Source organism: Oratosquilla oratoria, chromosome 5, assembly GCF_046742065.1.
Source record: "Oratosquilla oratoria isolate Oo_2021 chromosome 5, ASM4674206v1, whole genome shotgun sequence".
Taxonomy (NCBI): Eukaryota; Metazoa; Arthropoda; class Malacostraca; order Stomatopoda; family Squillidae; genus Oratosquilla; species Oratosquilla oratoria.
Genome location: NC_134781.1, coordinates 77,331,505 through 77,349,056, shown reverse-complemented (window position 1 = coordinate 77,349,056; position 17,552 = coordinate 77,331,505). Strand labels below are relative to the sequence as shown.

The 17,552-nt window shown below is 45.6% G+C and overlaps 1 protein-coding gene across 1 annotated transcript in view; it reads left to right on the top strand.

Moving 5' to 3' along the window:
* Window positions 1-4,422: 4,422 nt before the first annotated feature.
* Window positions 4,423-17,552, top strand: part of ptc (protein patched) — a 110,899-nt gene continuing 97,769 nt past the window's right edge. Inside the window, exons 1-2 of the mRNA XM_076185468.1 lie at window positions 4,423-4,756; window positions 12,450-12,642. Coding sequence (XP_076041583.1) covers window positions 4,619-4,756; window positions 12,450-12,642 — 331 coding nt within the window. The 5' untranslated portion in view covers window positions 4,423-4,618. The remainder of the gene's footprint in view (window positions 4,757-12,449; window positions 12,643-17,552) is intronic.

Here is a 17,552-nt window from a genome sequence, read left to right as displayed (position 1 = left end):
AAAGTTCAGAGCCCCTAACCTAGGTAAAGGTCAGGTGGGTTAGAACGTCAGGTTAGGGCCAAGGTAAAGATGGAAAAACTGTCAATTTCTCGTAATTGTTTCCATAACTTAGGAGGTTCGAAATCCGAGATATTTCTGTTCTGATTTTGAATTATTTATCGGATATTACTTTTGTTCATTTACAGAAGGTACAATTTTTTTTTTTATCTTCACTTGTTTCTTGCATACCATGCTTGTTCGCGAAGCTGTGTATGATTTATTGGACTTTTCCTGTTTCTCTCCTCTTTCACGTTTTGTCTTCTCCAGAATTCATTGGAGTGGAGTTGATAACTCGACAATTTTTTCGCATGTTAGGGTTCGTTCGTGCCTGCATGTGTCTACGTGTGTGTGTGTGTGTGTGTGTGTGTGTGTGTGTGTGTGTATTCACCTCGGATCTGCTGCAGTCTCTGTCGAGACAGCCAGACACCACCCTACGGCAGTGAGCTCAGAGCTCATTATTTGCCGATCTCTGGGTAGGTGTGAGACCACTCACACACCACACACCGGGACAGCAAGGTCACAACTCCTTGACTAACGTCCCGTACCTACTCACTGCTAGGTGAACAGGGGTTACACGTGAAAGGAGACAAACCCAACTTATCTCCGCCCGGCCGGGGAATCGAACCCCGGTTCTCTGGATTGTGTGTGTGTTTGCGTGTATTTACCTAGTTGTATTTACCTAGTTGTATTTTGCGGGAAGGGGAGCTATGCTCGTGATGTCCCGCCTTTGTATCTTGCAGTGTCTAGTTTGTTTTTAAACTCATGAATGGTTTTTGCGCATACTATTCCATTGTCCAGTTTGTTCCAAGTGTCTAGTGTGTGTGTGTGTGTGTGTGTGTGTGTGTGTGTGTGTGTGTGTGTGTGTGTGTGTGTGTGTGTGTGTGTGTAAGTTTACATTCGAATTGTACTGAGCTAGATCACTTTTGCAACATTCCGCCATTTTTAATTCAGATAGTGTTCCTTCTGTTCTACATTCTCTTCATATTCTTTAGTGTTCGTAAACACGTACTGGCCAGGTGCACCTTAGCATGAAAGTGTGAAGACGTGCATTATTTGTGTATTTATCAACACTTCGCATGTACTGTACTTGTTTGTAACTGGATGTGTGATTGCTCCTAATAAGCGTTCATGCAAGTTTTATTTTCATTTTCGTTCCCTGTATTCCTCTGTTTGTACTTACTACATGTTACTATTTACTCGTCTATTCTAGTGTTCATTTGATGTTTGCATTGATAGATGTTTCCAGCATGGTGCTGTATGTTTATATTTACTGTATGTTCTATGATTCCCTTAAGGTTTGGGCCTCTACTATCTCAGGTGGCAAATATTCCATTTAATAATTAATCCATCATAGAATTTTTAGCTGTGTCCTTTTAAGCTTTAACTTATGGAAGCATTGATGTCCGTCATTCTTCGATCGTTTTGATAATCCATTATACCCATGAGAATACACCTGAATATTTATACACTTGTACATATGTACATTTGTACTTATGTACACTTGTACATATTGCCATCCTTCTCTTCTTTCCCCGTATGTTATCATTCTTGCTTCGCTAGTCTCCTTCCAGACAGTCCCTGGAAATATGGAAGACATCTTTATTATTTGTTTTCTAGAATATGTCTTATCCCAGTAACGATACATATCTTTGTATTTTTCTAATATGAGATTATATCTCCTAGAATATAAGTTCTATACCAGCGACATACAGTATATTCTAGGCTGGGGTTGTCATCGAGTAGAGATTTCGCGTTTAATATTTGTATTATGGCTAATCCCAGACAGTTTTAGTCTGCTGGGATTAAAGACCATTTCGATTAATCCACAGTCGTTGCGTAACTCTCGCCGACCTTAGACAATTCAATTCCACTGCGAGGATCCTTTTCTCAATTTGAATGTAATCCGAAACAATACACATAGTGTCCACTATTATTCTGTTTTCCGACGTTATTACTATTTGTTTCTCTTGTTAGATTTCTCCTTTTTCCATTTTACGATTTGTTGCTATTGGCGTATACGAATTATGTGTGTGTGCTTGCGATACATTTACGCACTGTGTATAGTGTTTTGTATCTGAACGAAATATTCCGTAAATGCACCACTTTCTAAACTGGACTTAAATGTCAGCGACCTTGACAAACATGAGGCTGTCAGACCATAACATCTAAATTTCTACCCAGAGTTATATAACTCCTTTCTACCTTATCCCGTCCCCCCTTACCCCAGTCCGTGATTCATTTAAGCGCTTTCTCCCCCCGCTGATTCTAACCCGAGGGATGTACTACCTGCTCCCAAACTCTCTTATGACTTCAGAGAGACCGTCCCTCCTCTCGCCCATACCCCGCGTCGAGCCTAAACGGGACAGATAACAGATAGAAACGCAGTTTGCCCTTCCCTTTCTAAAAACAGTTCCTCTAATTCGTCCGTGTGCTTATAGAGGAGAACTGTCTTTTTCTGAAGATCTTTGTGGACGACTTAGCCTTGCCAGGACTCTCCCAAATCAGGGTCGCAAGCAGTACCATAGCAGACTACCGAGAATAATCCAATTTGCAAGTTCGTCGCTTGAAAGCCAACGTTACCCCCCAAAACGGAAACATGCAAATGAACGTATTCCTTATAACATGGAACACGTAGTCTTGCCTCGTTATGCGCTTTCCTAAGGTTAAGGTGTTTTCGTCGAAACTGACCACCTAGTATATTGCTCAGACTTCCCCAAACAACCTAACATGGTTGGTGGGGCCCCTTGTGCGGGGGGACCAACCCAAGTGGAGGAGGACGCGTGTGGTTTCAGCCAGACGTTGTATCGTGTTGCCAGACGTACGAGCATAGGTAGGGAGGGGGTGGTCGTGGAGAACACACACACATACATACATACACACACACACACACACACACACACTTTTAACACCTTGTCTATTTGTGTGATAGATTTATAGGTCTATTTATTTGCTGCTCACAATACATCCAAGTCGAATTAGTCTCAAGGTTAGTTGTTTATATGATAGGTGTTAGGATACGAGTGTAGTTCATAGATGTAGCAAAATTGAATAATCATTATAAATCAAGACCTTCAGATAACTTAAAGGAACCAACAAGATCTGTCCCGACGTAAATTGACATGAGGATCTCCTGCCTGTCCAAGGAAGCTTGAGATCAAGTTTATCGATGTTGAGTTCTTCGGTGCTTGGTAGTGCGAGAGTCGTTACTGTTAGGAGCGACAGACTCCAGTCGTCTCAGTGATGATCAAAATGTTCATTTGAACAAATAGACTCTTATGATATCCATCTAGGGTTTCCCCCCTAACCCAGTGCGAATGAACTATGAATCCAACCCTTACTTCTCCGGAAAATCTCATTTGATTAGCTTCATATTATGACCCGGAACAGACACGGCAAAACTGCGCTGTTTGACAAATCGTTTGGATTGCCTCGAACCGTGCTTAAACAATTAAGTGGAACAGTACAGATGTCCGGTTTGCATCTTTCGATTGATCCGTTTTAATATTACATCTTTCGATCGATTCGTTTTAATATGGTCATCCCGTTTACTCGTTATTTGAACGAACTGTTATAGATAAAGTTTGGTGTACTCTGGATCTAGCTTGGATCTCGACGCTGCCATTCCTCTCCGCTCTCCTCTCGCAGTTGACGTCCAACTGATATCGCCAAACCTTATTTCTCCTTGCTAATTCTGTTAGATAGGACTGTCTTGGTCCATATACTCGGGGAGATATACATCTATCTGTTCCTCCCTGAAAACAGATGCTTCACGAAGACGTACGACAAGTTGCATAATATAACGAGACCAGCAACAGAGCCTCCGCAGCAAGAGTTCAATGGGAGATCTTCCTCGGCGCAATGTTCTTCATGGCGCCCATTACGAACACCACCCCATGCTCATGACATTTGACTTGCAAGACACCATCTGCCGCAGCCGCGTATTTGAAAGAGCCGCAAGAGATGTGACGAAGAGGTGTTCCAATTGGGAGCTGGGGGACAAAAATCTTGTACGCACTCTGCCCTCGGAGCAGAGACCCCACATTTGATATCCATAGAATCTGAAATGTTAGGTCTTGTGGAGTCTTGTTTGCGTAGAAAGGGGAGGTCCTCTGAACTTATTTTGATCTAATTATCTTTGATGCAAGATTTATGAATGAACATGCTAGTTGTTGGTCTGGTGCGTGCTCCTGCCTTTGCCACTTGTGCGGCCGCATTGTGGGTGGCCTACTAGGCGCCAACTCGGTTGCTATGACGACGGGTCTGGGCCAATCAGAGGAGAGCCGAGGGGAGGAGCTACGCTCGGGCTCCCGCCTACTTTTTGTATTAGGAACCAAGCTCGGCCTCAACTCACGTCGTTAGTTCATCTTGGGTATACGAGTGTGGTGGTACGCCGAGGTTGGGACGATGTGTCTCTATGTGTGCGTGGTGTGAAGTGGTTTTTTAGCAATACAAGAGAGTCTGAGGAAAAATGTTGCCCAGAAGCTCTCGTGTGGGCATCGGAAAGTTTGAATTAGTGGCGGCGAGCGCACTAGATGTTCCAAATTAGTGTCACAAAGCTGAGTGGAGGTGCTGTTTGGATATGGCAATCGCTATGGTGGGGCAAGAGAGCTACCAAGCTGCCAGGACTCATTCCAGTTCAACCAAAAAGCCAGACGAAGATCTAATAACACGAACCAGTTGGGCGGACGCGCGAACAGCTCTTGCTCAAATCAAAAGGGTAATTATTTCATTCATAGCTGCTGCCTAGCTACTTTCTACTGGTTCCTAACCTCGCTTTCGAGCGTATATGTGAATTTTTAAGTCAAGTTTTGCTCCATGACTGTTGTTTAATATTGTTATTTGGTGGCGTAAAATTTCGTCTGCTTGCACAGGCGTTGCCTGTGCGCAAGCGGAGGAGGCAATGAAGGATGGTCAACATTAATACTTTTTTAACATCCTGCAAACGTTAGACCCTCAGTTGACTTGGGAGTGATCGGAGGTGCCTAATTCTCATTTAGTTCAACGTTTTTTCCTGACGATAATAAGTGGTATTTGGGTCACAGAGTATTTTCGTGGCTTCCAGTGGTTCCAGATGGATGAAAACATATATATTTTTAATTAGTATCTAAGCTAATTTCGGTAATAAGCAAATGAGGTGCGGGAAAACATCGACCTCTTTATACGAGCTGATATTGCCGTGCATCTGAAGATTGCGTATGTAAACCTTGCCCGGTAATAGACTCGAGTTAGATCCTTCAACTTCCTTATTGTGGAATATTTGATCAAATACAGTTTAAAGGAGTAGGAATTGCTGTTTCTAGTATCATGTTTATGAAGTATTGCTCAGGCAGCTCGTGCTTACGCCAGATATGTGAGGGAAGTTGGCGTGGAGGTGGGAAACAGTCGTGCCTTTGCATTTTGTAGCCTACCCCAAGCCTTCCTGGGTTAGACGTTTTCCCATCTGGGCTATTGGCAGCTGCTGGGCGGCAGCCCGTACAGTACGCAGAATCGTTTTCACGCCAACATAGCAGCTGAGGGGACCAAGCAACAGTGGCAGTATAGTATCATTACTATCATTATTATATTCATTATTATTGTTATTATTATTATTATTAATTATTACAACAGTCCAGGTTCCTCGCCTACGGTCTGTTGCTGTAAGGCTCGTACGAAGTAAAATCGCAGAGAAAATTCTGACCTATCCAGTTATTGTTTTTACTATGCACATCCGTACAGAGTAGCGGATACCTTTCCGCATAAGGTAGCACACTTGACAGAGAGTAGTCTCTCTTTATATATATATATATATATACATATATATATACATATATATATATATATATTTAATTGTAGGACCTTTAAGATATTTCAAGACTGACCATTTACTAATATTTCAGAAGGGCATCACTGAAGCGGGAATAGGAAAGAAGGGAGATGGAAGAACGCATGAGACGAGGAGAGAGAGAATGTTTATTTGAAGGGTTCACTTAACTTTTTTTCTTTCTTTCTTAGACGAAATGTAAATATGGTCGAGCGCGCGCACTTGGGAGGGAAGGTGGAGTAGGATAGATTCCGTGTGATCACTTGGGATTGGATTTTTTTTTTTTTTTTTTTTTTTGCAAACTATTTTGGTCAGATATTGACCTGAATATATATGTGTGTGAACTTGAAAGGGCCTTATTAAACATTATTAAAGAACAAAATAGACTAATCATCTTAAGTAACAGATATGTCAACTTTCATTTGAATGTGACATCATCGTGAGTGGTCACGGGAATGGAAGATATCGTAGCATTCCGGGTGCGAGTCACCACCTTTGCCCGAAGTGGTAGGCGATGGGGGAGCAACTGCCCGTCATGTGCACTGGCCGTGTCCTCTTATCTCCCTCTGCCGCTCAGTAATAGGAAAGACCCAGAGTTCGAATTTCAATTCGATCTTGAGGACCGATCATGACGTCACCCCACGAAACCCCTTCATCCCGCGTGATTAAAATCGGACCGCGATGTGCAAGGGGATGTTGGTGTCACTTGAGCCAGTGGATGTGGGAGGGGAAGGAGGAGGAAGAGGAAGGGCGCTGGTACGAGGCCGGCGTAGAGAGTGCCGGTTCGCGAGGGGAGAGAGAGAGAGAGAACTGGAGGTTGACACTGACGAATTGCTTGTTGAAGGTGGGGGAGATTTACGAGAGGGGAGGCCAGGGGTGGTGGGGCGTAGGAGTAGGAGTGTTAGGACGAGGAGCACAGGAAGTGGGGATGCGGGAAGGGAGCCCAGGAAGTGGGGTGGATGGCACTTTGGAATGAGGGTCGGAAAAAGGTACTGGGGATGTGAGGAAAGCCGAGGGGAGGGGGTCTGTTGTCCCGAGTTTAATCCCCAGAACCCAAGAGTCCCTCCCCCAGAAATGAATAAAATCGCCCGGCGTCGGGCAGGTGATCGGCATTAGGGAGAATGGATTTTTTTTTTTTTTTTTTTTTTTTTTTTTTTTTTTTTTAAATGCGGAGTGCATCATTTTATTGTAGCACTCTAAACATAACCCGAGTAACCGTGGCACATGGCACTTCCATTCTGACTTCTGTTAAACTGATTTTTATTCATTTCTCTGACCCCCGCTACAGCAGAAATGAACAAAATTGTATACGAGATGGCCCACTGTATCACTTGTAAGATTATGACCTGGACTTGAAAGTACAGAGGACATTAAATAATTTTAATTAATTTATTTAGGAATTTAATTCCACAGCTGCATGTGTCCTCACTGAGTGCACAGCAATAATATACAAAAAAAACGACACGAACACTATATACCTGGGGTGGAGGACCTGCCGCCGAAAGCGCGTGAAGATCGCCGGGTTCTCCCGGTGCTCCGGTGTTCCGCCCCGTTGGTTCCTGGTGCCGACGATGACGCGAAAAATGAGAAGTCGCGAAAGTTTAATACCGTGCCCCGTAATCTGCCTCCCTTGACCCCCTCAAGTAACACATATTTTTCTTTTCTTTGGGTGTATCGTTGGTAATCACTATGAAATTGTATTTGGTGTTTCTTACCTGTTTAACTTACTAATACGGTAGAGCTTTAAAGATTATATTCTTGCGCATTCTTCGGCGCTAACCTAAGGCCAGAAGTAGACGGCTCTGAAGACTGGTGCAGAAGGTGTATCTGACGAAGGCGCTGAAGACGAAGTATAAATCTGCTGGAGGCGAGGCCCACTACGTAAGGAATGTCATGATGGGGAGATTTCCTTTGTCCTTTCATCAAGTCAGACAACTTGTGGACCTTCGTCGTTAACCCTTTTGGATTTCAGACTTCGAGTCCTACTCGATGGAAGTATCCTAGTAAATATGGGTTTACCTGAAGAAATCGGGTGATGATCCCAAGGGGACATCATTTCCACGTCGGCGTCGTCGTAGTCATTCTCTTCATCTTCAGAGGACCTGACATGCTCTTGGAGATCGCGACCTGTCAGTCCTTGCCGGTGCTTGTTGACGTGTTCTTCAACTCCACTCGACTCTCCTGACCAAAACGATGATCTTCTTGACCTCAAGAAAAAGACCTTATTGACCTCTGACCTCGGAGCCCTCAATCAGGCATCTGCAGTCGCGCCTCAGCGTTCGGTTCGCTTCGTCGAACTACCGATGCTCGGTGATTTCAACGCTGGGGTCGTCGTCGTTTATGGCAGAACGGATCCTAGCGGAGGTCAAACGGGTGTAGCAACGAGGTCGTCATCTACGGAAGGAAAATAACCTGGACATTTTTAATTTTCGTCAACAAGAGGCTGCGCGTGGCAAGGGCCATCTTCGATTATTTATCAGTAGAACCTTCAATGGCAGATTCTTCCTCTCGAGGTTCCCCTTGGCATTTGGGACGAAGGAGCACTCGAGGTATTCCCTACTGATAAGTTCCACCACCGAGGCCTTCTCATTGTACCTGTAGTGCAAAAGTAGACAGTTAACGTTGTTCGTCAGCCTCCGAGGTATCTGTTCAGTAGACGACTGCAGCGTTGCCATCACGGGACCATGAAGCCGGGTGTCCGCTCTGCGGTCTTCTGGCCGGCGTAGATCCTATTGGGAATATTCTTCCAGCACGAGGCCGTTTCGTAAGTTCGACACCTGCTTTGAGAAGTACCCCCGTCTGGGCGATCTTCAGCTCTTCGGAGAGTTCACGGGTTGCGCCCGCATTAGGAGAGTCTGCCACGACAGTTATCTAAGGTTCTTCAGATTAAAGCGCCTCGTGAAGTTTACCAACCATCCTTTGCTGACGATGAACTTCTTGCGACCTTCGACGGGAAGCTAGGCGCTGCAAAACTCAAGGAGGCGATTTGATCACATGACCCAAACCGCGCAAATTGAGAACGCGTTCGAAGAAGGCGCGTTACGCGCGGGTTACCTCATCTCTTCTTGACCACCGGTGATTGCCACTAGCCCTGGCTCTCTGAGTACTTTGAACAAAGGTGACGACGGTTGGTGCAAATTAACACCTCCTGGTGGTAACACCTCAGCCTATGACCGTTTTCTTCTTCAAAAGAAAATTTGTCTGGGTAATTTAGATTCTTTTGCGGGTAGTCACTTTTAGTATCTCGTAGATATGTTGAATATATTACTTTCAAATTATTTCATATACTGAAGACATTTCAATGTACTTTGAAAATGTTCACTTATTTATTTTTCTTTATATTACTGAACGTATGGACAACTACGTAATCAAAATATCCCTAAAACTCACCCGAAATGTACTGAGAAGGGACCCAGAGTGGGGGTGGGGGAAGGGACCTACTGGGAGAGAATTCTATTTTATATTAGTGGCACTGCAGGAAACAAGGTCATCGGGGCTGTGGCACGGCCCGTCTGAGTGTCAAGGCTCAGACTGGGGAAGATGTGAACTCGAGAGATGTTACACGCACACCACGAGCGTAGCTCCCCTTCCCGCAAAATACAACTAGGTAAATACACACGCAGCCGGCGTGACCGTGGTACAGGGCTTTCTTGTATACTCATGATGATTGTATTGGTAAAACAGAATCACCTGACGGCAATCAGCAAAAAATGCATAAACTTGCAGAAGTTTTTTTTCATTTAAGTTCTCTCTTCCTTTTTTTCCCCCACCATGAGAATAGCCTAAACCAGTATCACGAAAACTTTGTAACAAGAGTTGCAGTGCTAGGCACTGCGTGTGTCTTTGAGTCTTTCTGGATCTCAGACCTTTTCGTTCCGAATTTAAGAAAATTTCGAATTTGAGAGATTCTCAACAGAGAGGAACTATCTGTATCTGTACGAGGTTGCTGTGCTGGAGGAGCGACACGTGATGGCGAGGCCCTGCGGGGTGTCTCAGGGTCTTGTTGGTCAGGGACCAGGTGCTGGGCTGGGTTGTCCGCCGGTGAGACACCCGCCAGGAGAGGCCTTGTGCTTTATGACCCTCTCGAGGGCGACCCTTGCCAGTCGCCGTCGGATCCTTAGTCTCGAGGACAGTAAATGTGCGGTGGTGGTGGGTCCTAGGTATGCCAGGAATGCCTGGACACAAGTTAAAAAAAAGATTTAGTTTGAGAGGAATGGTCGACTTGAACAAGGAGTGTAAATCTGTCCCTGGAATCGTGATGTCTTGTTCTCGCAGGTACCGACGTCTGACTCAGGAGCAGCGTGGGGTGACCTGGGGAGGGGAGGCTAAGGGGGATGGTGTCCCCCTACCCCCCTCCCCGGCGACCTGGGTAACGGCGTAATCACTTCTCGGGCTCTCTCTAACGACGGGGAGAATGGCTTGAGGGTTACTACCTGATAGAAAACTAAGGGCAGCCCCCTGTTGGGCCGCGATGGTAGAGTGAAATTTCCACGGTAGCGCCGCCATCTGCGCGTGCGCACACACACACACCACGAATGAAGTAATCAGAGATGGTTTGCATGAGTTCAGGAAGAAAATGTATATAAAGATAATGTTGGTATTTCTACGCACATGCACACACACACACACACACATGTATATGTACATACATGTATATAAAATATATGTGTGTAACATATAGAGTACATATGTATACGCACACGCGCGCGTGCCATTACATGCATAAATACAGACATACGTATATACGCGCGCGCGCACATTCCTTTCTCCTGAGAGCCCAGCCACTCATTATACAATTCTGTTGCCTTCTTCCCTCGAGGTCTTTACCCCGTCCACCCCTCCATAGACCGTTCGTTCAGTAACTCCCCAAATACGGCGTTATGTATATCTTTGTAGCACAGCACCTCTCCTACCCCCATCGTTTACCCACTTGTCTCCCAGACTTTTCACACGCTAGGTGCTCTGTGTCGCTTTTCAGTGCATTTGGTGAAGAGAGAGAGAGAGAAGAGTTATGTAATGGATGCAGCGTTCCAATTGTCCCAGGTCACTTCCTACTTCTTGCGAGAGACAAGGATACTACCAAACATGTTCCCTTTCGTGTTGTGAAAGGGGGCGGATTGGTGAGTGGGGATAGCAACAAGACTAGGGACTCCATCTGCCCCCCCTCTCTCTCTCTCTCTCTCTCTCTCTCTCTCTCTCTCTCTCTCTCTCTCTCTCTCTCTCTCTCTCTCTCTCTCTCTCTCTCTCTCTCTCTCTCTCCTCTCCCCATTGTCTCTCAGAGCGGAGTAAACTTAGATTCAGAAACGCATATCCTTTGTGTTTGAAATTCCTTGCTGACTGCTGCCTTTTTTTTCTTTTCTTTTTCCCTTCTTCTCGGAGCTCTCGGCTCAGGGTTGTCCTTAGTTCGCCCCTCCCCTCCCCTCCCCTCCCCTGTGCTTTGCACCTTCCATCTCTTTTGTCTTCATTCCACCTAAACCCTCGGTGGCCCATTTCCTTGCTGAGCCACGTCATGTAACTCTTCAGATTCCTGAAGTCCTGGATCGTCCTTCCAAAGGCCAGCCCTGTGCCCGTATCTCTCTCTCTCTCTCTCTCTCTCTCTCTCTCTTTGTCCCTAACTCTTTCGTTATCTCTTCTTCTTCTTCGTTTTCTTTATTGTGTTCTGTATTAACCAAAGATTTCTTCGCAAAACCTGCTCCTTGCCAGGAGTATTTGTCCTTCGTTCATGTTTACTAACCTTTTTCTTTACTCATGAGGCGCCGTAGGGTCGAACCTTAGGCCATTAGCCGTTCCACGTGCACTTGACTCCCACCAGGTGATTTTATTCGCCGCCAAAGAACCCCTCCCCCCCTACACACACCACCCCACCTTACCCGACGAAGGGGTCGAATTAAACGGAGATGCATGAAACGCTGGCGACATCGGGAAAGAAACGAGGACATGCCACCCAGCGCGAAAAGGGGGCTAATAGGCTTTCTAGTGTGATGACTTCGTGTGGGCTAATGGCACACGAAGCCCCTGAGTCTGTTTATCGTAATTGGAGAGTCAGGTGAGAAAACTGAACTCCCTGTCAGTGGTGGTCTAAACAGTCTCCCGAGACAGTTCGTCATGTTTTATGTAAGATGAGCGTCGGATAGCTTTGAAGGCGTCTGCTTTCTTGCCTTCAGAACGGAGGGCATTCGAGAGTCTGTTTGGGCTAGGCGACGGGGGGTCTCTCTCTTCTCTCTCTCTCTCTCTCTCTCTCTCTATCTCTCTCCAATCAGGCTCAGTATCATGTTCTTAAGAAGTAAGGACATCATCAGTCCTTAATCTCTGCCGCACCACTTTGCAAACTTCTCCATCTAGTTGATCTGCCTTTAGTCTAGGCTCCCTTTTCCACGCTTGCCATCTCTCGACGTCCAGTGTGTAATTATTTTTCTGAGAACTTAGATGAGGACGAGTATTACCAAACATTTACTTGAATTTCCACAATACCGTCATACCGACGGCGATACTGAATAGAAAATGGGTTATTTTTTTAACTTGGCGATGACCATATCATCGTTGAATGTGACTGTATTCTCGTTTTCGTGTAACCTCCTTAACAAGTCTCCTCTGTGTCCTCCCCCAACAGGGTCGCGCCACAGGAAGCAGAGCGGCTCTCTGGTTACGGACAAAGTTACAGTGGCACCTGTTTCAGTTGGGCAAGTTCGCGCAGAAGCATGGCGGCAAGGTGCTCTTCGTGGCCCTCCTCGTCTTGGCCACCTTCTGTGTTGGCCTCAAGAGTGCCACGATCGTCACAGACGTCGAGAAGTTATGGGTTGAAGGTAAGGCATGTCTAACCTGTTGTATGAATGTGTTTGTAGTAATAATAAATAATAATAATAGATTTATTGAGCAGTGGTATACTGAAAATATACATTTTGTGCTGCGTGTGTGTGCGCGTGCGTGCGTAAGTTACTTCACCACAGTATCGCCCCGACCCTCCATTCACGAATGAGGGCCGCTCACTCAGCCTTACACACACATTCACGAGCGTGTGTGTGTGTGTATGTTTATAACTTTTTTTATACAATCTCTGTTACTGGAGCTTGAAGGAAGCATCTTGCATCCAAATTACAACGGAAAGAACATTTTCGGTAACTTGGTATGTTGGATTCCAGCTGAAAATGTAAAGTACATAAATTGCGTAACCAGCTGCTGCAGATGTCAAGGGTCATGGCCAGCGAATCCATAACTTAAAATGAAGGGATGTGTTGGCGATTACCTTTGCTTAATTGAAAGGATCGGCGCGAGGGTTGGCTGGTGGGCTGAGGGGAGAGAAGCTTATCTCTCGAACTAAAATCCACTGGGCCTAAGTCGAGGACCAAGGCCCAGACCACGTAGTAACTGGGTTTAAGGGGTCGTGAGTCCTTTGGTTATCCGTCTGCAGGATATGAAGTTGTATAGTTCATGGTGGAGGGGGTGTAGATCTGCTTGTGTTTTACTATGTATGCGTGTGATCACCTCAATTGTATTATGTTCAGGACGTCTTGGTTTTTTTTCGTGGTTGTATTTGACTATATATGAATATCACACACACACACACACACACACACACACACACACATACGCGCACACACACGTGCGCGCTGGGATGATGAGATGCCTTTTTCTTTCTAGTTTTTGTCAGAGGAGTGTCCTTTGAAGATTGACAAGTGCTATATGTCACTGCCCGGATTAAGGTGCTTCATGTTTTCTTCCCTTTTCACAGCTGACAAGCTTTGTCACCAGCAGCTAGATTTAGGAATGGCGTGCATCAGGGTGGGTGGGGGTGGTTGCTGTAGTTATCGCGTGTTTTTGTCATGGAAGTTCTCTGCTTTGCTGTGCTTACTCATGTCTTACTAGTGTGCGCAGACTTAATTGGGCATTGTTCTGGAGTTATTGGGAGTGAGTAGCATACGCCAGGAGGAGCTTAATTGCGGCCGAAGCCGCCATCTTTGCTCTAACGTGCGCTCTGGGGACTGCTGGGGCAAGTAACGTTCACTGATGGGAATCGGAGAGGGGGTGCAGGATTCGAACCCACAACCTAAGCGAATGCGAGCCAACTGTTCTCAGGAGGTGCGTGTTTACTTACGTGCCATTCACCATGGTCTTGGGCCATGTGCTAGACTCGTGATCGGCAGCTGTTATCCTTTAGAATGAGCTCATAGCTCGTAAACATGATCTGTTGGTAATGCAGTGATCTAGCGCACACACTCTCTCTCTCTCTCTCTCTCACACACACACACACACACACACACACACACACACACACACCACTCCCCTTGCTCAAAGGGACAGAAACGTCTTGTCGGCTCTAACTAGGTACTTCAGGCGTAGGAAGCCGTGACGTTTCCAACACCACCACCTAGCTATGATTTTTACAATTAAAATTCTTGGGATTAGAATCGTTATGTAGTGCCATTAAATAGTTGTTCATTGCATTTGGTAGTCTTGTTTGAAAAACAACAGACTGAATTTACGAATGAGTTGTGGCATCTTGACAGACGCAACCGTAAAATTTGACCATTTTTTGCCCCCAAATTTTTTCTTCTCATTTCGCGTGTTTTGTCATGAATAGTTGTCATACATTTTGTTATAGATAAGTAGATATATATGAACGTTTACAGATGTAGTATGGCTTGTTATTTACAGCATAATGTTTAAGAATAGCAAATGTTGTCGACATTTTGTAAATGTTTAGTTTTGTGGCTGCCATGAAGACCCCAGAAGTCAAATGAAATATCCTGAAATTAAAACAAAACCTTCCAAGTAGAGATAATACTTCACGAAGTTAATAACGATGACATGACCACGACATGTCTCTGCGTTAGTTTACATTTTGAAAATGGCGAACTCGCCTGAATGGTTCAAACATTCCTGCTGTGTTGACAATGGACATCACTGGATCTCAGTAAATATTCTTACTCGGAAAGGATTTGTACTATAGATTCGTTAAGGTTCCATTTGTCTGACGTGATTTGATAAGCCTAACAAGTCACACGGTAAATAAACACATACAATGTACCTAAACGTCTCTCCCCCGTCCCCAGGATAGCTTGCCTTTGTCGCAAGGCAAGTACGCATGCTTCATTCCTTTCGAATAAAATTCTAGTATTGTTTCGCTCTGCGGAGAGATATACGAGCATTCGTCGTGTTCCTTCCTCGTACAATGATTCTTTTGTGCTTTGCCATACATGTTCAAGCTTAACCAGTTCTCTTCCATCGTCTGTGGCGTTAGAATTTAAATGTAGCGGACAGGCAGCCACGGAGACGCGGCGCGGAAAGACGTCCGACCCACTGAGCATGCGCAGTGCGTCTCTGTCAGATGCCGTCAGATTATATTTGATGTTGCAGGAGGTCGTCTTTGTGTTGCTTTAACTGACAATTTTTCTTTATCAGATTTGTAGTGTTCTGTCAGTCTCTCCCTCCCCCTTCCTCCCTTCCTTTTCTTACTCATTCTCTCATTTCTCCCCTCTCTTCTCTATGCCTGCTGTCTTTTATCTATTTAGATATTTGCATATGGAGCACACACTATTGTTAATGATCTCGCATATCTATCCATTAAATACACAAACAAGAAGTATGAAAAGAATTGGTTATTAAATCGACATTATTCCTGTAACTCTGAAGAAAGAAATAAAAAAGTAATCTAAAGATAAATATAAATTATAATAATGTAAGTACAAATAAGAAAATAAATTGTTCAAGCTGCGTTGGCCTCCCACGAGGAAGGTCCAAGACCAAGTGAATGGACCGTTGAAGAGGAGGAGGCGGGTGGGGAGGGGAGGAGGGGTGGTGATGTATAGAGTCATGAAGAAGCGTTCTGACCTGGGATGAGATTAGTGAGCTAGTAGGGTGTATATTTCGACATATGGAAGTAAGGTCAAGTATCGGGAGGCGAGTAAACGCCGTTTTAGGGCGAAAAGCTACGATGGGTTTGGTGAACGTTAAATTTTGAAAGTCGAAAGAAAATGTGAATGTAATGTTGGAAGAAGAGTGAGAGCGTTTTTTTTTTTTTTTTTGTAATATCAAGCGATTCTCATCAACTCCTGGTTTGAGACGAGACTCCATTTTGCTGTCGATTTCACCCCTTTATTAACCAGAATAAAGCCCCAAAAATTCATCAATGTCGAAAAAACATAGGAAGGAGAGAGATCAGATTTGAAAGGACGGATAGGATACATCAATTCCAAACCTGATGACAGCCCAATGCCCCGGCTTCTCGGACATGTCATGCAAAGGAGACGGCTACTAAGCGCCTCCCGTCGTGTGTTCGTCACCAGCGATGACCAAGCTCGAGTTACTCCCATTGTTTGGGTCACCGTCAAGGAGAACCGCCTCATTGTGAACCGTCAGCTCTCACCGAAGTCACACCGAAACTTCTGGAAGAGCCCGAAGGCTTTCCCACGCTTGTCGGTCCCAGGGGCGTTTCGTTACCTCTCACTCCCCCAGGAGACGCGGTGACCCGGCGCTTCTGCACGGCGCCCTTCCTGGAGACCTCCCCCTGAGGGTGAAAGTTAGCGGCGGCGGAAGGAGGTTTTGCCGCTGATAATGATTGCCCTCCTCCTCCCCTTTGTTTTCGCCCTTCTCCTTCACCCCCCACCTTTTCCATATCATCCTCTTGCTATTCTTTGCCACCATTCCCCTCTTCCTCCTATTCTTTGCCGTCCTTCCCCAGCTTCCTCCTCCTCCTCCTCGTCATCATTTTTCTTACTCTTCATCCGGACGCTTTCCGAAGAGGGAGGGGGATGTTCACTGTGCGAGGAGAGGGTGTTGGGTGGGGGGGGGGGTCGCACTGGCCATGCATTGATGCATTCAGATGGGTTGCGGAGGTGGCCCATCAGTATGGATTTATTTATTATTATTATTACCTCAGGGTTTTCTTAACAGGAACCCCCCACCCCACATGATCCACATCGTCCTGAACGCCAGCAGCACACACAGTTCGGACCCAGATATTTTTTTTTATTAGAGATCGGACTTATCAGGGAACCGAATCATCCCATGTCTGCACTTTCATTAAGATTCTTTTTCCTCCTTCTTCTATTTCTTAGAATCAACAACCAGTATGCCCAGCCAATGGAATCTACCCATAGACATCTCAGCTATTTCCAGCATAGGGCTTTCCCAAACAAGAGAATGTCTTACGTCACTTGATTATGAAAACGACACACTTTTCTTTCATATTTTCTGTGGTGGTTAGTTTGTATGTGTTGTTTAGTGTGGTTGTATATTTATGTATTTATCTATTTACTGATTTATGTTGCTCGCTTATTATCGTTTTCTTAATTTTGTGCATTCGAAAGCTGTTGGGTCGCTCGGCCACGGGGCAGTGAGTCGTCATCTCTCGCCCGGCCGGGCAGCTTGGGGCGCTGGACGGTTCACGGCATGGCGGCCGGCGTGAAGGAACAGAGTCACGCTTGTACATGGGCGGTGTAGTGCTGTGGGGGGTCCTCTCAGCGTGATGCTGTGGAGGATGGGAGGGGGGGGGAGAGTATGCACGGAGTGGTTCTGTAGGGGGCCGTGTCGGTGGAGTGGTACTATGGAAAGTGTGTTGTGGTGATGGTGGAAGGGTAGTGTGGGTCTGTGAGACGTCATAGTGTTGGTGTGGTCACAGTAGGGTAGGGGGTAGGCTGAGTGAGGGAGGGCTTACCAACTCACTAAGGAAAGAAGTCTGAAGTCACTTTGGGAAATCAGTGTTGTTTGTATGGCG